General features: G+C 44.9%; 1 protein-coding gene across 2 annotated transcripts in view; it reads left to right on the top strand.

Annotated features, from left to right (window-relative positions):
• LOC144685694 (neutrophil cytosol factor 2-like) overlaps nt 1-22,357 on the top strand; it is a 144,413-nt gene that overhangs the window by 14,510 nt on the left and 107,546 nt on the right. For both annotated transcript variants that reach the window (XM_078550489.1, XM_078550490.1), the window contains exon 3: nt 12,813-12,921. In XM_078550489.1, the coding sequence (XP_078406615.1) occupies nt 12,813-12,921 (109 nt within the window). The remainder of the gene's footprint in view (nt 1-12,812; nt 12,922-22,357) is intronic.

Here is a 22,357-nt window from a genome sequence, read left to right on the forward strand (position 1 = left end):
CTCTCCCCTCTACGTTAATCTGGATTCATTCCCTATTCCCTATATGTTAATCTTAGATTCATCCCCTTTCCCCTGTACATTAATGTGGACACAGTCCCTCTTCCCTGTATGTTAATCTGGATACACTGGCTCTCCGCTGTACGTTCATTTGGATTTATTGGCTCACCCCTGTGCGTGAAGATGGATACTATCCCTTGTAAATTTCTTTGGATTCACCCCCTCTCCCCGTACATGAATCTGGATTCACTCCCTCTGCCTGTACGTGAATCTGGATTCACTCCCTCCATCTGTACGTGAATGTGGATTCACCCCCTCTCCCCTGTGCGTTAATCTGGGTTACGTTCATCTGGATTTAACCCCTCTCCCTTGTACATTAATGTGGATTCATCCCTCTCTCCCATGTACATTAATCTGGATGCACCCCCACTTCCCTGTACGTTAATCTGGATTCACTCCCTGTCATCTGTACGTTAATGTGGGTTCAGCCCCTCTTCCCTGTATGTTAATCTGGTTTCACCGGCTCTCTGCTGTACGTTAATCTGGATTTATCGGCTCGCCCCTGTGCATTAATCTGGATACTCTCCTCTCCCTTGTAAATTTATTTGGATTCAGCCCCTCTCCCCGTACGTGAATCTGGAATCACTCCATCTGCCTGTACGTGAATCTGGATTCACTCCATCTTCCTTTATGTGATTCTGGATTCACTCCCTCTGCCTGTACGTGAATCTGGATTCATTCCATCTGCCTGTATGTGACTCTGGATCCACTCTGCCTGCCTGTATGTGAATCTGGATTCACCCCCTCTGCCTGTACATGAATCTGGATTCACTCTCTCTGCCTGTACATGAATCTGGATGCACTCTCTCTGCCTGTACGTGAATCTGGATTCACTCTCACTGCCTGTACGTGAATCTGGATTCACTCTCTCTGCCTGTACGTGAATCTGGATTCACTCTCTCTGCCTGTACGTGAATCTGGATTCACTCCATTTCACCTCTCTGTTAATCTGGATTAATCAGATCACCTCTGGGCGTTAGTCTGGATAGTCTCCTCTCCCTTGTATATTTATTTGATTTCACCCGCTCTCCCTGTTCATGAATATGGATTCACTCCTCCTTGCCTGTATGTACATCTGGATTTCCCCCATCTCACCTGTATGTTAACCTGAATTCATCCTCTCTCCTCTGTACGTTCATCTGGATTCACCCCCTTCTCTACGGTAATCTGGATTCATCCCGTCTCCCGTGTACATTAATCTGGATTCAACCCCTTTCCCCTGTACATTAATCTGGATTCATCCCCTCTCATCTGTACGTTAATGGACTCACTCCATCTGCCTGTATATTAATCTGGATTCACTCCATCTCACCTCCACGTTAATCTGCATTTATCGGCTCACCCCTGTGCGTTAATCTGGACACTCTTCTCTCTCTGTATATTTATTTGGATTCACCCGCTCTCCCCGTTCGTTAATATGGATCCACATCCTCTTCCCTGTACGTTAATCTGGATTCACTCCCTCTCATCTGTTAATTAATGTTTGTTCATCCCCTCTTCCCTGTATGTTAATCTACTTTCACCGGCTCTCCACTGTACGTTAATCTGGATTTATCGGCCCACCCCTCTGCGCTAATCTGGGTACTCTCCTCTCCATTGTAAATTTATTTGGATTCAGCCCCTCTGCCTGAATGTGAATCTGGATTCACTCCCTCTGCCTACGTGATTCTGGATTCGCTCCATCTCACCTCTACGTTAATCTGGATTTATTGGCTCACCCCTGTGCGTTAATCTAGATACTCTTCTCTCCCTTGTAAGTTTATTTGGATTCACTCCCTCTCCCTGTACGTGAATCTGGATTCACTGCCTCTGCCTGTATGTGAATCTGTGTTCACTCCATCTCACCTGTACGTTAATCTGGATTTATCGGATCACCCCTGTGCATTAATCTGTATACTCTCCTCTTCCTTGTACATTTATTTGGATTCACCCGCTCTCCCCATTCATGAATATGGATTCACTCCCTCTTGCCTATATGTACATCTGGATTCCCCCCATCTCACCTGTACGTTAATCTGGAATCACCCCCTCTCACCCTTATGTTAATCTGGCTTCATCTTTCTCTCCCCTGTAGATTAATCTGGATTCATCCCCTCTCCCCTGTATGTTAATCTGGATTCACCCCTCTCTTCCTCGTACATTAATCTGGATTCACCCCTTCTCCAGATTACATTAATTAGGATTCACTCCCTCTGCCTGTACGTTAATCTGGATTCATTGGCTCTCCACTTTTCATTAATCTGGATTCACTCCCTCTGCCTCTACATTAAACTGGATTCATCCCCTCTTCCCTGTATATTAATCTGGATTCACCCTCTCTCACCTGTGCGTTAATATGGTTTCACCAGCTCTCCACTGTGCAGTAATCTGGATTCAAACCCTCTTCCCTGTGTGTTAATCTGGAATCTCCAGTTCTCCACTGTACATTAATCTAGATTCACTCCTGCTGCCAGTACCTTAATCTGGATTAACTCACTCTCCCTTGTATGTTAATCTGGATTCACGCTTGTCCCCTGTACACTTATCTGAGTTCACTCCATCTGCATGTATGTTAAATTGAATTCAGCCCATTTCCCCTGTACATTAATCTGGAATCACTCCCTCTGCCTGTATGTGAATCTGGATTCAATCCCTCTGCCTGTATGTGAATCTGGATTCACTCCATCTCACCTCCACGTTAATCTGCATTTATCGGCTCACACCTGTGCGTTAATCTATACTCTCTTCCTCCTTGTATATTTATTTGGATTCACCCCCTCTCCCCGTTTGTGAATATGGATTCACTCCCTCTTGCCTGAATGTAATTCTGGATTCCCCCCATCTCACCTGTACGTTAATCTGGATTCTCCCCCTCTCACCTGTACGTTAATTTGGTTAATCTCTCTCTCCCCTGTACGTTAATCTGTATCCATCCCCTTTTCCCCTGTATGTTAATCTGGATTCATCCTCTCTTCCCTGTACATTAATCTGGATTCATCCCCTCTTCCCATGTACGTTAATCTGCATTCACCCCATCTCCCTTGTACGTTAATTTGGATTCACACCCCTCTCACCGCACGTTAATCTGGATGTCCCCCCTCTGTCTTTACATTAATCTGGATTTACTCCCACTCCCCAGTACATTAATCTCGATTCACTTTCCTCCAGTGTACGCTAATTTGGATTCACTCCATCTGCCTGTACGCTAATTTGGATTCACCCCATCTACCCTGTACATTAACCAGGATTCACCCTCCTCTCTCCTCTACATTAATCTAGATTCATCTGCTATTCCCTGTACATTAATCTGGATTCACTCCCTCTGCCTGTACATTAAATTGGATTTAACCCATCTGCCCTGTACGTTAACCGGGATTCACCCCTCCTCTCCTGTACATTAATCTGGATTCACCCCCTCTCCAGATTACTTTAATTTGAATTCACTCCCTCTGCCTGTACATTAAATTGGATTCACCTCCTCTTCCCTGTACATTAATCTGGATTCAGTCGCTCTCCATTATACATTAATCTGGATTCACTGTATCTCCACTGTACCGTAACCTGGATTCACTCCCTCTCCCTGTACATTAATCTGGATTCACCCACCTTCCCCTGTACATTAATTTGGATTCAGCCCCCTGTCTCCTGCACTTTAATCTGGATTCACCCCCTTTTCCCTGTACGTTAATCTGGATTCACCCTCTCTCACCTGTGCGTTAATCTGGTTTCATGGGCTCTCCACTGTACATTAGTCTGGATTCACCCCCTCTTCCCTGTGCGTTAAACAGGAATATCCAGCTCTCCACTGTACATTAATCTGGATTCACCCCTGTCCCCTGTACACTAATCTGGATTCACTCCATCGGCCTGTATGTTAAATTGGATTCAGACCATTTCCCCTGTACGTTAATCTGGAATCACCCCCTCTCCCCTGTATGTTAGTTTGGATTCATCCTGCCATACCTGTACATTAATCTGTATTTATCTCCTCTCCCCTGTACGTTAATCTGGATGCGCCTCCTCCGCCTATACATTAATCTGGATTCATTCCCTCTGCCTGTATGTTAATCTCGATTCACTTCTGCTCTGTATGTTAATCTGGATTCACACCCTCTTCCCTGATTCACCGGCTCTCCACTGTACATTAATTTGGATTCACTCCCTATGCCTGTACACTAATCTGGATTTACTCCCTATGCCTGTACATTAATCTGGATTCACTCCCTCTGCCTGTACATTAATATGGATTCATTCCCTCTCCCTGTACATTAACCTGGGTTCACTCCCTCTTCCCTGAATGTTAATCTGTATTCATCCCCTCTTCCCCTGTACGTTAATCTGGATTCACCCACTCTCCTGTGTACATTAACCTGGATTCACTCCCTCTCCCCTGTACTTTAATCTGCATTCACCCCATCTCCCTTGTACGTTAATTTGGATTCACACCCCTCTCACTGCACGTTAATCTGGATGTGCCCCCTCTGCCTATACATTAATCTGGATTCACTTTCCTCCAGTGTACGCTAATCTGGATTCACTCCGTCTGCCTGTACGCTAAATTGGATCCACCCCATCTGCCCTGTACATTAATCAGGATTCACCCCCTCTCTCCTCTACGTTAATCTGGATTCACCTGCTCTTCCCTGTATGTTAATCTGGATTCACCTGCTCTTCCCTGTACGTTAATCTAGGTTTACCTGCTCTTCCCTGTACATTAATCTGGATTCACTCCCTCTACCTGTACATAAATTGGATTTAACCCATCTGCCCTGTACGTTAACCAGGATTCACCCCTCCTCTCCTGTACATTAATCTAGATTCAACCCCTCTCCCTTGTACGTTAATCTGGATTTGCCTCCCTCCTGCACCTTAACCTGGATTCACCCCCCCTCCCCTCCATTATACATTAATCTGGATTCACACCTGTCCCCTGTACATTAATCTGGATTCTCTCCATCTGCTCGTATGTTAAATTGGATTCACCCCATTTCCCCTGTACATCAATCTGGATTCACCCCCTCTCCCTGTACGTTAATTTGAATTCATCCCCCTCTCCCTGTACATTGATCTGTATTTATTCCCCCTCCCTGTACATTAATCTGTATGTATCCCCTCTCCCCTTTACGTTAATCTGGATTCACCATCTCTCCCTTTACATTAATCTGGATTCACTCCCTCTGCCTGCACGTTAAATCGAATTCACCCCCTCTCCCCTGTATCTTAATCTGGATTAACTCCCTCTCTCCTGAACGTTAATTTGGATTAACTCCCTCTCCCTGTATTTTAATCTGGATTCACTCCCTCAGCACGTTAAATCGGATTCACCCCTTCTCCCCTGTACCTTAATCTGGATTTACTCCCTCTCCCCTGTACCTTAATCTGCAATTATCCCCTCTCCCCTGTACATTAATCTGGATTCACCACCTCTCCCTTTACGTTAACCTGGATTCACCCCCTCTCCAGGATACGTTAATCTGGATTCACCCCATTTCCCCTGTACATTAATCTAGATTCACCCCATTTCCCCTGTACATTAATCTGGATTCACCCCATTTCCCTTGTACATTAATCTAGATTCACCCCATTTCCCCTGTACATTAATCTGGATTCATCCCATTTCCCCTGTACATTAATCTGGATTCACCCCATTTCCCTTGTACATTAATCTAGATTCACCCCATTTCCCCTGTACATTAATCTGGATTCACCCCATTTCCCCTGTACATTAATCTGGATTCACCCCATTTCCCTTGTACATTAATCTGGATTCACCCCATTTCCCCTGTACATTAATCTGGATTCACCCCATTTCCCCTGTACATTAATCTGGATTCACCCCATTTCCCCTGTACATTAATCTGGATTCACCCCATTTCCCCTGTACATTAATCTGGATTCATCCCCTCTCCCCTGTACATTAATCTAGATTCATCCCCTCTCCCCTGTACATTAATCTGGATTCACCCCATTTCCCCTGTACATTAATCTGGATTCATCCCCTCTCCCCTGTACATTAATCTGGATTTATCCCCTCTCCTCTGTACATTAATTTGGATTCACCACCTCTACCTATACGTTAATCTGGATTAACTCCCTCTCCCCTGTATCTTAATCTGTATTTATCCCCTCTTCCCTATATGTTAATGTGGATGATCCCTCTCTTTCTATACATGAATCTGGATTCTCTCCCTCTCCCCTGAACATTAATCTGGATTCACCACCTTTTACGTTAATCTGGATTCACCCCCTCTCCAGTGTACGTTTACTGGGATTCGCCCCCTCTATCCTCTACGTTAACCTGGATTCATTCCCCCCTCCCTGTACATTAATCTGTATTTATCCCCTCTCCCCTGTACGTTAATCTGGATTCATCCCTTCTCTAGTGTACATTACTCTAGATTCACTCCCTCTGCCTGTACGTTAAATTGGATTCACCCCAACTGCCCTGTATGTTATCGGGATTCACCCCCCTCTCTCCTTTACGTTAATCTGGATTCACCTGCTGTTCCCTGTACATTAACCTGGATTCACCCCCTCTCCAGGATACGTTAATCTGGATTCACTCCCTCTCCCCAAATGTTAATTTGGATTGACTCCCTCTCCCCGTATTTTAATCTGGCTTCACTCCCTCTCTCTCTACGTTAATTTGGATCCATTCCCTTTCCCTGTACATTAATCTGGATTCACGGGTTATCCACTGTACGTTAATCTGGATTCGACCATTCTGCCTGTTCATTAATCTGGATCCACTCCCTCTCCCTTCTACATTAACCTGCATTCATCCCCTCTCCCCTGTACATTAATTTGGAATCACCCCTTCTCCCAGTACATTAATCTGGAATTCACTCCCTTTTTCCTGTAGGTTAATCTGGATTCATTGCTTCTCCCTGTGCATTAATCTGGTTTCACTACCTCTCCCGGTATTGTAGTCTGGTTTCATTCCCTTTCCCTTTATTTAATCTGTAATCAGTTCCTCTCCCTGTGTGTTAACCTGTCTTCACTCCTTTTCCCTGTATGTTATTTGGATTCACTCGCTCTCCCTGTATTTTAATCTGGGTTCAATTATGTTAAAATGGATTCGCTCCTTCTCCATGTATGTTAATCTGAATTCCATTCCTCTCCCTGTATGTCAATCAGATTCACCCTCTCTCTCCCTTTTCTTTTAATCTGGATTCACTTCTTCTCCCTGTATGTTAATCTGGATTCACTCCATTTCCCTGTATTTTAACCTGGATTCACTCCCTCTCTCTGTCTGTTAATCTGGATCCACACCCTCTGCCTGTACGTCAACCTGGATGCACTCTCTCCCCCCCTGTCTGTTACTCTGGATTCACTCCCTCTTTTTATTAATCTGGATTCACTCTCTCTCCCTGTATTTAACCTGTATTCACATCCTCTTTAATCTGGACTGCCTCCCTCTCCATGTATGTTAAACTAGATTCACCTTCTATCCCTGTATATTGATCTGGATTCACTCCCTCTCCCTGTGTGTTAATCTGGATTAATTCCCTTTCCCTGTGTTTTAATCTCGATTCACACCCTCTGCCTGTTTGTTAATCTGGATATGTTGCCTATCCCTATATTTCAATATGGATTCATTCCCTCTGTATGTTAATCTGGATTCACCCCCTTTCCCCTGTATGTTAACCTGGATTCACCCCTTCTCCCTGTATATTGATTTGGATTCACTTCCTCTGCCTGTATGCTAATCTGTATTCACTTTCCCTCTCTCTCTGCTATTCTGGATTCAATCCCTTTCCCTGTATTTTAATCTGTATACACTCCCTCTCCCTGTATGTTAATCTGGATACACCCCCTATCCTTGTATTTCAATCTGGATTCACTCCCTCTCTCTGTATGTTAATCTGGGTTCAACCCTTTTCCATGTATTTTAATGTAGATTCACTTCCTCTGCTGGTATGTTAATCTGGATTCACTTCCTCTCTCTTTATGTTAATCTGGATTCACCCCCTCTCCCCAGTATGTTAATTTGGGTTCACCCCCTCTCCCCTGTATGTTAATCTGTATTTACTTTCGCTCTCTCTATGTTATTCTGGATTCACTCCCTATCCCTGTATTTCAATCTGGATTCACTCCTTCTGTCTGTGTGTTAATGTGGATTCACTCCCTCTACCTGTATGTTAATCTGGATTTAGACTTTATCCCCATATTTTAATCTGGTTTCACTCCCTCCCTTTGAATTTTAATTTGGATTCAGCCCCTCTCTCTGTGTTTTAATCTGGATTGACTCCCTCTGTCTGTACGTTGATCTGGATTCACTTACTCTCTCTGCATGTTAATCTGGGTTCACCCCTTCTATATATTTATCTGGATTCTCTCCCTCTATGTATTTTAATCTGGTTTCACTCCCTCTGTGTGTATGTTAATCTGGATTGACTCCCCTCCCCTTTATTTTAGTCTCGATTCATACCGTCTACCTGTATTTTAATCTGGATTCACTCCCTCTGTCTGCATGTTAATCTGGTTTCACTCCCAGCCCTTGTTTATTAATCCGAATCCCCTCCCTATCCCTGTCTGTTAACCTGAAACCACCCCCACTGCCTGTATGTTAATTTAAATTCACCCTCTCTCCCCTGTACATTAATCTGTGTTCACTCCCTCTCCCCTGTAGGTTATTCTGGATTCACTCCTTTCCCTTGTATTTTAATGTGGATTCACTCCCTCTGTCTGTATGTTCACAGAATCACAGTGCAGAAGAGGCCCTTCGGCCCATCGAGTCTGCACCGACACGTGAGAAACACCTGACCTACCTACCTAATCCCATTTACCAGCACTTGGCCCATAGCCTTGAATGTTATGACATGCCAAGTGCTCATCTGGTACTTTTTAAAGGATGTGAGGCAACCCGCCTCCACCACCCTCCCAGGCAGTGCATTCCAGACCATCACCACCCTCTGGGTAAAAACGTTTTTCCTCACATTGCCTTAAACCTCCTGCCCCTCACCTTAAATTTATGTCCCCTTGTGACTGACCCTTCAACTAAGGGGAACAGCTGATCCCTATCCACCCTGTCCATGCCCCTCATAATCTTGTACACCTCGATCAGGTCGCTCCTCAGTCTTCTCTGCTCCAACGAAAACAACCCAAGTCTATCCAATCTCTCTTCATAATTTAAATGTTTAATCCCAGGCATCCTGATGAATCCCTCCAGTGCAATCACATCCTTCCTATAATGTGGCAACCAGAACTGCACATAATGCTCCAGCTGTGGCCTCACCAAGGTTCTATACAACTCCAACATGACCTCCCTACTTTTATAATCTATGCCTCGATTGATAAAGGCAAGTGTCCCATATGCCTTTTACACCATCCCACTAACATGTCCCTCCGCCATCAGAGATCTATGGACACATACGCCAAGGTCTCTTTGTTCCTCAGAACTTCCTAGTGTCATGCCGTTCATTGAATACTTCCTTGTCAAATTACTCCTTCCAAAGTGTATCCCCTCACACTTTTCAGGGTTAAATTCCATCTGCCACTTATCTGCCCATTTGACCATCCTGTCTTTATCTTCCTGTAGCCCAAGACTCTCAACCTCACTGTTAACCACCCGGCCAATCTTTGTGTCATCCGCAAACTTACTAATCCTACCTCCCACATAGTCATCTATGTCGTTTATATAAATGACAAATAATAGGGGACTGAGCACAGATCCCTGTGGTACGCCACTGGACACTGGCTTCCAGTCACTAAAACATCCTTCTGTCATCACCCTCTGTCTCCTACAACTAAGTCAATTTTGAATCCACCTTATCAAATTACCCTGTCTGCACTCCCTGGAGGAACCAGCGTCCTCATCAGCCTCCAAAATAGAATACCGATTTGCAAATGGGACCCCAGGGGACTCCTGAACTACCTGCCTGTTTCTCTGCCTGGTGGTCACCCTTCCCTTCCTTCCTCAAGTCCCTTCAGCTGCGGTGTGATCACCTCTCTAAATGTGCTATCCACAATGTTCTTAGTCTCGTGGATGCTCCACAGTTTCCCCAGCCGCTGCTCCAGCTCTGAAACCCGAGCTTCTAGGAGCTGCAGCTGGACACACTTCCTGCACACACGCTGGTCCCAGGCACTGGAAAAGTCCCTGGCTTCCCACATGGAGCATGAGGAGCACACCATGGTTTTGAGCTCTCCTGCCATGACTTATCCCTTTAAATTAAGTCTTTTAAATCAATTACTCTAGGGCCCATCTTTCCTGATCTTTGTCACTATAGAATATACAAACTATAAACCACAAAAAGACCTTAAACGATAAGCGATTAAAGTAGTAAATACTTACCCGACCTTCCCACAATCTCTCTCCCTGTATGTTACTCTAGATTCACTCCCCCTTTTCTATGTTAATCTGGATCCCTTCCCTATCCCTGTTTTTCAATCTGGATTCACTCCCTCTCCCTTTTTAAAAATCTGGATTCACTCCCTCTCCCTGTTTTTAAATCTGGATTCACATCCTCTCTCTGTATGTTAATCTGAATTCACTCCCTTTCCCTGAATTTTAATCTGGATTCACTCTCTCTCTATGTTAATTTGGATTCACCCCACCCCTGTATTTTAATCTTGATTCACTCCCTCTCTCTGTACTTTCAAATGGATTCACTCCCTCTCCCTGTATTTTAATCTGGATTCAGTTCCTCTGCCTGTATGTTAACCTGGACCTGGATTTTTCTGATGGCGTGTGGGGGCGGGGGCGGGCGTGGAGCCGATCACCCCTTGTGATCGGCTGTGCGCTGTCATTTTACGCCGTATTATGATGTAAAAATTTATTTAAACATGTCCTCTATGCATTGGGACATGTTTGTAAAGGTGGAAAAATTAATTAATTAATTTTATAACAGCTTCAGGAAACCTTATCTGCCCCGTGGGTGAGGTTTCTTGAAAGAAAGCGAAGGCCAGTTGGGCTTTGCGCCTGCCCACCAACTTAAGGTTGGACGGGCAGCATTCTTATCTACTTTAATTAATTTCTTAATGGCCTTAATAGGCCCTTATCATTTTGGAGGGTGAGCAGCCAACTCCGGCGCAGACCCGCTGAATGAAATATCGCGATGACGTCGAGACACAAGCCCGATGTCATTGCGTGTCATTTTGCACGTCGGGCATGCCCCTGCATGCCAACCGGAAGATTCCAGAAATTCCAGATTCCGGAAACCCCTGGATTCCATTCCTCTCCCTGTACGTTAATGTGGATTCATCCCCTAATGTGGGTTCACTCCCTCTGCTTGAATGTTAATCTGGATTCACCCCCTCCCCTGTACGTTAATTTGGATTCACCCCTTCTCCGTCTATATGAATTTGGATTCACTTCCTATCCCTGTATTTTAATCTGGATTCACTCCCTCTCCCTGCAAATTAATCTGGATTCGCTCCCTCTCACTGTATGTTAATCTGGATTCACCCTCTATCTCTGTATTTTAATCTGGATTCACTCCCTCTGCCTGTATGTTAACCTGTATTCACTTTCTCTCTCTCTATGTTAAACTGGATTTACTCCCTATCTCTGCATTTTAATTTGGATTCACTTCCTCTGCACATATGTTAATCTAGATTTGCTCCCTCTCTCTCTATTAATCTGGATTCACTCCCTATCCCTGTATTTTAATCTGGATTCACTCCCTCCGCCTGTATGCTAATCTGTATTCACTTTCTCTCTTTGTATGTCAATCTGGATTCACTCCCTCTCTCTTTGTTTTAATCTGGCTTCACCCCCTCTCCCTGTATTTTAATCTGGATTTCAGTTCCTACCTCTGTATGTTAATCTGGATTCACTCCTTTTCCCTATATTTTAATGTGAGTTTACTCCATCTGCTTTCACCCCATCCCTGTATTTTAATGTGGATTTACTCCTTTTGCCTGTATGTTAATCTGGATTCACTTCCTCTGTCTGTATTTTAATCTTGTTTCACTCCCTCTGTGTGTATATTAATCTGGATTCACTCACTCCTTCTGTATGTTAATCCGGGTTCACCCCTTCTGTATGTTAATCTGGATTCACTCCTCTGTCTGTATTTCAATCTTGTTTCACTCCCTCTGTGTGTATATTAATCTGGATTAACTCCCTTTCTCTGTATTTTAATCTCAATTGACACTCTCTGCCTGTTTGTTAATCTGGATTCACTCCCTCTCCCTGCATGTTGATCTGGATTTACTCCCTATCCATGTATTTCAACCTGGATTCACTCCCTCGGCCTGTATGTTAATATGTGTTCACTCCCTCTCCCTGTATATTAATCTGGTTTCACTCCCTCTCTCTCTCTACGTTTATCTGGATTCACTGCCTTTCCCTGTATTTTAATCTGGATTCACTTCATCCCTCTGTATGTTAATCTGGATTTCATTCCTCTCCCTTAGTTTAGATGCACTCCCTCCCTCTCTATGTTAATCTGGATTCACTCCCTATCCCTGTATTTTAATCTGGATTTACTCTCTTTGCCTGTATGCTAATCCGTATTCATTTTCTCTCCCTGTATGTTAACCTGGATTCACTTTCTCTCTCTGTTAGCCTGGATTCACTCCCTCTATCTGTATGTTAATCTGCATTCACTCCCTTTCTCTATATGTTAATCTGGATTCACTCCCTCTGTACGTTAATCTGGATTCACTCCCTCTCCCTGTATGTTAACCTGGATTCACTCTTTCCCCCTGTATTTTAATCTGGATTCCCTCCCTCTGTTTATATGTTAATCTGGATTCACTCCCTCTTGTTATGTGTTAATCTGGAATCATGCTACTCCCTGTACATCAAAATTTCCCTTTTTGAACTGCAGGCTTGATGAGGCACTGGGAGATTTTAAACATGCTCTAAATAATTTACGAGGTAATTCAGTGATTGACTACACACAGCTGGGACTACGGCACAGATTACACTCCTGGGAGGTAAGAGAACTGCCCTGTTTCGAGGATACTGTAATTTGCTATTTTCACCTCATTCCATTGATGGATATTAGGTGATTTCTAATTTGCAATAAATGTGAATGATTGGTCCCTGTAACATTCTACATGCCACAACCCCACTGTGAGATCCCCCCTAGAGACACAGCCAATATAAAGCATGGAGTTTGGTTGTTTTATAGTTAAAAGATGCTTTTAGGAGCTATCTGGATGGATTTTTTTTATTCTTTGATAAATTGTGGGAGGCACTGGCTAGGTCAAAATTTGTTGCCCATCCCTAATTGCCTTTGAGAAGGTGGTGATGAGCTGCCTTCTTGAACCGCTGCAGTCCATGTGGTGTAGGTACACACACAGTGTTGTTAGAAAGGGAGTTCCAGGATTTTGACCCAGCAACAGTGAAGGTATGACGATATATTTCCAAGTCAGGATGGTGAGTGACATGGAGGGGAACTACCAGGTGGTGGTGTTCCCATGTGTCTGCTGCCCTTATCCTTCTAGATGGTAGTGGTCGTGGGTTTGGAAGGTGTTGTCTAAGGAGCCTTGGTGAGTTCCTACAGTGCATCTTTTAGATGGTACACGCTGCTGCCACTGTACGCGAGTTTGTGGAAGGGATGTCAATTAAGCTTTAAGATGGACGGCGTCAAGCTTCTTGAGTGTTGTGGGAGCTGCACTCATCCAGGCAAGTGGAGAGTGTTCCATCACATTCCTGACTTGTGCCTTGTGGACAGGCTTTGAGGAGTCAGGAGGTGAGATAGTTGCCGTAGGATTCCTAGCCCCTGACCTGCTCTTGTAGCCATAGTATTTATATGTCTAGTCCAGTTCAGTTTCTGGTAAATGGTAACCCCAAGGCTGTTGATAGTGGGGGATTCAGCGATACTAATGCCACTGAATGTCAAGGGCAGCAATGGTTAGATTCTCCCTAGTTGGAGGTTGCCTGGCATGTGTGTGGCGTGAATGTCACTTGCCACTTGTCAGCCTAAACCTGGATATTGTCTTCGTTTTGCTGCATTTGGACATGGACTGCTTCAGTATCCGAGGGGTTGCGAATAGTACTGAACATCATGCAATCATCAGTGAACATCCCCACTCCTGACCTTATGATGGAAGGAAGGTCATTGAGGAAGCAGCTGAAGATGGTTGAGCCTAGGACACTACCCTGAGGAACTCCTGCAATGATGTCTTGGAGCTGAGGTGACTGACCTCCAACAACCGCAACCATCTTCCTTTGTGCTAGGAATGGCTCCAACCACTGGAGAGTTTTCCCCCTGATTCCCATTGACTCCAGTTTTGCTCGGGGTCCTTGATGCCACACTCAGTCAAATGCTATCTTTGATGTCAAGGGCTGTCACTCTCACCTCACCTCGGGAGTTCAGCTCTTTTGTCCATGTTTGGCCCAAGGCTGTAATGAGGTCAGGAGCTGAGTGACCCAGACGGAACCCAAACTGGGCATCAGTGAGCAGGTCATTGCTAAGCAAGTGCCGCTTGGTAGTACTGTTGATGACCCCTCACCATGATCGAGAGTAGACTGATTGTAGGTGATTGAGAGTAGGTGATTGGCCGGGTTGGATTTGTCCTACTTTTTGTGTACAGGATATATCTGGGAAATTTTCCACATAACCAGGAAGATGTCAGTGATGTAGCTGTACTGGAACAGCTTGGCTAGGGGCACGGCAAGTTCTGGAGCACAAGTCTTCAGTACTATTGCTGGTATCTTGTCAGGGTCCATAACCTTTGCAGCATCCAGTGCCCTCAGTTGTTTCTTGATATCATGTGGAGTGAATTGAATTGGCTGAAGACTGGCATCTGTGATACTGGGGACCTCTGGAGGAGGCCAAGATGGATCATCCACTCGGCACTTCTGGCTGAAGATTGTAGCAAATGCTTCAGTGTTATCTTTTGCACTGATGTGCTGGGCCCCTCCATCATTGAGGATGGGGATATTTGTGGAACCGCCTCCTCCAGTGAGTTGTTTAATTGTCCTCCACCATTTACGACTGGATGTGGCAGGACTGCAGAGCATAGATCTGATCCATTGGTTGCAGAATTGCATAGCTCCGTCTGTCACTTGCTGCTTATGCTGTTTGGCACAGATTATGGTTCTGTACAATTCTGCTGCTGCTGATGTCCCACAGTGCCTCATGGGTGCCCATTTTTGAATTGCTTGACCTGTTCCCACTTAGCACGGTGTTAGTGCCACACAATACAATGGAGGGTATCCTCAATGTGAAGCCGGGACTTTGTCTCCACCAGGACTGTGCAGTGGTCACTCCTACTGATACTGTCATGGACAGATGCATCTGCAGCAGGCAGGTTGGTGAGAATCAGGCCAGGTATGTTTTTCCCTCTTGTTGGTTCATTCACCAGTCTAGCTGCAATGTTATTTAGGACTCGGCCAGCAACGGCGTAGAGGTATTGTTGCTGGACTAGTAAACCAGAGACCCAGGGTAATACTCTGGGTTCCATGGCAGATGGTGGAATTTGAACTCTAAAAAAAAAAAATCTGGAATTAAACGTCTAATGATCACCATGAAACCATTGTCGATTGTTGTAAAAAACCGATCTGGTTCACAAAGGTTCACAACCATCTGTCGTCCTTACCTGGTATGGCCTACGTGTGACTCCAGACCCACAGCAATGTGGCTGACTCTTAAATTCCCTCTGAAATGGCCTAGCAAGTCACTCAGTTGTATCAAACTGCTACAAAGCGACATAAAAAGGAATGAAACCGGACAGACCACCTTGCATTGACCTAGGCACCGGAAACGACAATGGAAATCGCAGCCCTGTCGTCCCTGCAAAGTCCTCCTTACTAACATCTGGGGGCTAGTGCCAAAATTGGGAGAGCTGTCTCACAGACTAGTCAAGCAACAGCCTGACATAGTCATCCTCACGGAATCATATCTTGGGTCTCAGACGTGGTGTCACCATCCCTGGGTATGTCCTGTCCCACCGGCAGGACAGACCCTGGAATCAAGAAGGCAACTCACCACCACCTTCTCAAGGGCAACTAGGGATGTGCAATAAATGCTAGCCCAGCCAGCGAAGCCCACATTCCATGAATGAATAAAAAAAAAGGTGGTGGCACAGTGGTATACAATTGGGAGAGTTTCCTTGGTAGTCCTCAACATCAACTCTGGACCCCATGAGGGTCTCATGGCACCAGGTCAACCATGGGCAAGGAAACCTCCTGCTGATTACTACGTACCGCCCTCCCTCAGCTGATGAATCAGTGCTTCTCCATGTTGAACATCACATGGAGGAAGCACTGAGGGTGGCAAGGACGCACCTGGGTGTGGGACATCAATGTCCATCACCAAGAGTGGCTCGGTAGCACCACTACTGACTGAGTTGGCCGAGTCCTAAAGGACATAACTGCTAGACTGGGTCTGCGGCAGGTGGTGAGGGAACCAACAAGAGGGAAAAACATACTTGACCTCATCCTCACCAACCTGCCTGCTGCAGATGCATCTGTCCATGAGAGTATCGATAGGAGTGACCACTGCACAGTCCTTGTGGAGATAACGTCCCACATTCACATTGAGGATACCCTCCATCGTATTGTGTGGCACTACCACCGTGCTAAATGGGAAAGGGCCATCTGCCACTTGCTTGTCCTGCTTTCTACCCTTAATGTCACCATTAGCACATTCCTTTGATAATATCACCACCATCAACACCCCTTTGTCCTTTTGTCTATGACATCTTTGGCAATCTCTCCTTTGCCTTCACTGGCCATCTATCCAGCTCTACCTGTCCCTCCCCCCTCAACCAGCTTATATTTCACCTTATTTCTATTTTTCATTAGTTCTGATGAAAAGTTAACTTTATTCCTCTCTGCAGATGCTGTCAGACCTGTTGAGTTTTTCAGCTATTTTTGTTTTTGTTTTAGATTTCAAACAGATCTAGTAACTGAAGGCTAGGCAACCATGAGGCGCTGTGGGCCATCAGCAGCAGCAGGATTGTACTCAACCACAATCTGTAACCTTATGGCCCGGCATATCCTCAAATCTACCATTACCACCAAGCCAGGGGATCAGCCTTGGTTCAATGAAGAGTGCAAGAGGGCATGCCAGGAGCTGCACCAGTCATACCTAAAAATGAGGTGTCAACCTGGTGAAGCTATAACACAGCATAGGCAGCAAATGATAGATAGAGCTAAGTGGTGCCACAACCAAGAGATCAGATCTAAGTTTTGCAGTCCTGCCACATCCAGCCATGAATGGCAGTGGACAATTAAACAACTCACTGGAGGAGGAGGCTCCACAAATATCCCCATCCTCAATGATGGGGGAGCTCAGCCCATCAGTGCAAAAGATAAGGCTGAAGCATTCGCAACAATCTTCACTCAGAAATGCTGAGTAGATGATCCATCTCGGCCTCCAGATTCCCCAGTATCGCTGATCCCATATAAATACTGTGCCTACAAGAGCAGGTCAGAGGCTAGGAATCCTGCGACAAGTAACTCACCTCCTGACTCTGCAAAGCCTGTCCACCATCTACAAGGCATAAGCCAGGAGTGTGATGGAATACTTCCCATTCGCCTGGATGAGTGCTGCTCCCACAACAGTTGAGACACTGAATAGTGCAAAGGCTATGGACCCTGAAAATCCTCCGGCAATATTACTAAAGACTTGTGCTCCAGAACTTGCCGTGCCCCTAGCCAAGCTGTTACAGAACAGTTACAACACTGGCATCTACCCAGCTGTGTGGAAAATTGACCAGGTATGTCCTGTACACAAAAATCAGGACAAATCCAACTTGGCCAATTATCACCCCATCAGCCTACTATCGATCATCAGTAAAGTAATGGAAGGGGTCATCAACAGTGCTATCAAGTGGCACTTGCTTAGCAATAACCTGCTCACTGACGCCCAGTTTGGGTTCCGCCAGGGCCACTCAGCTCCTGACCTCATTACAGCCTTGGTTCAAACATGGACCAAAGAGCTGAACTCTCGAAGTGAAGTGAGAGTGACTTGCCCTTGGCATCAAGGCAGCATTTGACCGAGCGTGGCATGAAGGAGCCCTAGCAAAACTGGAGTCAATGGGAATCGGGGAAAACTCTCCGCTGGTTGGAGTCATACTTAGCACAAAGGAAGATGGTTGTGGTTGTTGGAGGTCAGTCATCTCAGCTCCAGGACACCACTGTAGGAGTTCCTCAGGGTAGCGTCCTAGGCCTAACCATCTTCAGCTGCTTCATCAATGACCTTCCTTCCTTCATAAGGTCAGAAGTGGGGATGTTCGCTGATGATTGCACAATGTTCAGCACCATTCGCGACGACTCAGATACTGAAGCAGTCCATGTCCAAATGCAGCAAGACGAAGACAATATGCAGGCTTAGGCTGACAAGTGGCAAATAACATTCACGCCACACAAGTGTCAGGCAATGACCATCTCCAACAAGAGAGAATCTAACCATTGTCCCTTGACGTTCAATGGCATTACTATCACTGAATCCCCGACTATCAACATCCTGGGGGTTACCATTGACCAGAAACTGAACAGGACTAGCCATATAAATACTGTGCCTACAAGAGCAGGTCAGAGGCTAGGAATCCTGCGACAAGTAACTCACCTCCTGACTCTGCAAAGCCTGTCCACCAACTACAAGGCATAAGCCAGGAGTGTGATGGAATAATTCCCACTCGCCTGGATGAGTGCTGCTCCCACAACACGCAAGAAGCTTGACACCGTCCAGGACAAAGCAACCCGCCTGATTGGCACCACATCCACAAACATTCACTCCCTCCACCACTGATGCACAGTAGCATCAGTGTGTACCATCTACAAGTTGCACTGCAGGAATTCACCAAGGCTCCTTAGGCAGCACCTTCAAACCCACGGCCACTACCATCTAGAAGGGCAAGGGCAGCAGAAGATGGGAACACCACCACCTAGGAGTTCCCCTCCAAGTCATTCACCATCCTGACTTGGAAATATATGGCCGTTCCTTCACTGTCGCTGGGTCAAAACCCTGGAACTTTCTCCCTAATAGCACTTTGGGAGTACCTACACCACATGGACTGCCGTGGTTCAAGAAAGCAGTTCACCATCACCTTCTCAAGGGCAACTAGAGATGGGCAATAAATTCTGCCCCAGCCAGCGAAGCCCTCATTCCGTATATGAATAGCAAGAAAATAGTAGATGCAATAGATATGTGGTTTTACTTATCAAATGTTTTAAGGGAAATTTTATTCCAGGGGAATTCTAAGAATAGTTTGTCCATTGTAACAACTACTTTATTTAAGCATACGTGAGACTTGATGCACTCAATATTTGAGTTTCATAGAGCCAGCACACACAATACTGACTGAATGGTTTTTTCATTGCCCATTAGGGTGGTGGAAGTGAAAACAATGCATGATTTCAAAAGGAAATTGGATGTGCACCTGAAGGATGCAAACCTGCAGGGCTATAGGGATCGAGCGGGGGAATAGGACTGACAGGATTGCTCCATGAGGAGCTGGCATGGATTTGAATGGCCTCATTCTGTGCTGTAAATGACTCTATGTAGATAACTGTTCCCCGTGGGATAACATACGCTTGAGAAAGAGTGCGACTGAGAAAAGGTTAAGGATTCACCTTGGCTAGTATAAAAAAAATTAGAAAGCAAGTTCTAAGATAAAATGGTTCAATGCAAGACACCAATTATTAGATTGTTTTACAAAATGGAATCCTTGCCGAAAGGAATTATTTCAGGTCCTAGAAGATGGATTTCTTGTATTATGAAGTCATATGAAGAATATGGAAAATCATTTTTTAATTTTTCTTTTTTTCAATTTGTTTAGAAATATTGTTTGTACATTATAAAGTTTCAATTAATAGAAGCAAGCTGTTAATTCTATTATCAGGAATAAGGGTACACACATAAAGGGCATTGATTGATTAACTACCTTGAGAACATAAAAATGATTAGAACATATATTGGTTAGTGAGGAGGAATACATGTGCAGTGTTGCATTCTATAAGTAAATCTAGTATTAAATGAAAAGATTGATGTCTTGTTTCATACTTTATCTGGCTTTGGACATCACATAGGCATCTAACAGTGACATCACACTGAAGGTGGCAGAAATGGCAGAGGATGATCTATTGAATATGGAGACTGGTGGGTGGAAGGTGAGGACAAGGGAAACCCTATCATGGCGCTGGATGGGAGGGGAAAGGGTAAGAGCAGAAGTATGGAAAATTTTGTGGAAATGGTTGAGGTGGGGAGAAGGAAGTCATATCAGAAGCGCTGGTATAGGAAGTTGCATCATCAGAACAGATGCAATTGGCAGGGGGGAGAACTGGGAGAATGGGATGGAATCCTTGAAGGAAATAGGGTATGAGGAAGTGTAGTCAAGGTAGCTGTGGGAGTCAATGGACCTACAGCGAATATTCGGTGATCACTTACCCCAGAATCAGAGAGAGAAGTCAAGGGAGGGAACAACAAGCAACTAGGAAGCATATTAAAAGCAAAATATTGCAGAAGCTAGAAATCTGAAATAAAAACAAAGTGCTGGGAAAACTCAGCAGGTCTGACAGCATCTGTGGAGAGAAAGACGGAGCTAATGTTTCGAGTCCATATGACCCTTCTTCAGCGCTAAAGAGAAGTACAAAAGTGGTGAAATATATACTGTTTAAGGGGGGTGGAGCAGGTGAAGTTGGATCGAAGGTGGAGGCAAAGGAGAGGAGGTGTGTGCTGGAAAAACTCAGCAGGTTTGGCAGTAACTGTGCAGAGAGAGACAGAGTTAACATTTTGACATTTTGAGTCCAATATGACTGTTCGGTTTCCAGCATTTTCTGTTTTTAATTAGGATGGTATGTTGGCCTTTATTTCAAAATGATTGGAGTACAAAATAAAGAAGTCTTGCTACGATTGTATAGGGTGTTGTTGAGACCACACCTGGAGTATTTTCTGCAGTTTTGGTCTCTGTATTTAAGGAAGGATATAGTTGCATTGGAGGTGGTACAATGAAGGTTCACTAAATTGGTCCCTGAATAAGGGGGTTGTAAGATGAGAGGCTCAGTAAATTGGGTCTATATTCTCTGGAGTTTTGAAGAGGTTATCTCATTGAAACATAAGATTCCAAAGGGGTTTGACAGGGTAGATACTGAGAGATTGTTTCCCTGGCTGGAGAATCTAGAACAAGGGGGCACAGACTGAGAATAAGAGACTGATCATTTAGAACTGAGATGAGGAAAAATTTCTTCACTCAGAGAGTGGTCAACCTTTGTAATTCTCTACCCCGAGGTTGTGGATGCTCCACTGTTGAACATATTTCAGAGTATGATAGATAGATTTTTGGTCTCTCAGGGAATAAAGGGATGTGGGGAGCAGGCGGGAAAGCACATCTGAAACCAAAGATATGATAGTATTGAATGATGGAGCAAGAATAATGGGCTGTATGGTGTAGTCCTGCTCCTATTTGAAGGGAGAGTGGGATGGAGAGAAGGATGGAGATTAGAACCAAAGTTGATGAAGTTTACCTGTTCAGGGTGAGAGCAGGAAACTGCTGGAATCCATTGTTGGGAAAGTAATAGCAGGACTCTCAGAAAATCATAATATAATCAAGCAGAGTCAACATGATACTGTGAAAGGGTAATCATATTTGACAAATTTATTAGTGCTTTGAGGTGTAACAAGCAAGGTGAATAAATGCAGTCACAGTTAGACTGCCACTCTGCTCCTACTTACTTACACTAACATGTAGCCGCACCTTTCTTACCCGACCTTCCAACTCGGGCTAGGTGAGCCAAGTGCAGTGCAGCTGTTCAGGAATCCTCTCAGATGAATGCAGGCGAGTTGGTGGTAAGGAAGACATACCCCTTTTACAGCACTAGCTGTGATAAAGCAGGTAAGTTTAAAGGTCCCCCGGGGAGGGGGATGAGTGGGGATGAGTAGTTACCCAGGAGTTAGAAGTGGTTTTAATTCTTCTCATTTTTCCTTGGTAACTATTCCTGTAAGATAGCTGGAACCATCCGAGGACTACGATTTAAATTGAGATATTGGATGGTTCCCAGTGCAGGGTAGTTGCCCAATGGAAGTTTGAGCTTGCCTTGCAATCAGCACATGGGAACCTCCTGGGGGCGGGGGTGTGTGTGGGGTGAGGTGGGAGGGTTTTCCCAGCACATCTTTGGAGTACTCCCCGGTTATGACACCCTCGGGATCAGAAGTATGGGCCATCATTTCTTTCTTGGGCCATACCCAACCTGTGTAGAGATTTTGTTGAAATCTATTTGTTGGTTTTTGAGATATATTGTTTACGGACTAACAGGGCCGAAAACATTATGTCTGCCCACCTTCAGGGACAGAGGTAATTAGAGAGGCAAATGGAATGTTGGCCATTATTGCAAGAGGAATTGAGTGTAAAAATAATAAAGTTAACTGAACAGGGTGTTGGTGAGACTACACCTAGAGTACTGTGTACAGTTTTAGTT

This window comes from Cetorhinus maximus, chromosome 10 (assembly GCF_964194155.1).
Source record: "Cetorhinus maximus chromosome 10, sCetMax3.hap1.1, whole genome shotgun sequence".
Taxonomy (NCBI): Eukaryota; Metazoa; Chordata; class Chondrichthyes; order Lamniformes; family Cetorhinidae; genus Cetorhinus; species Cetorhinus maximus.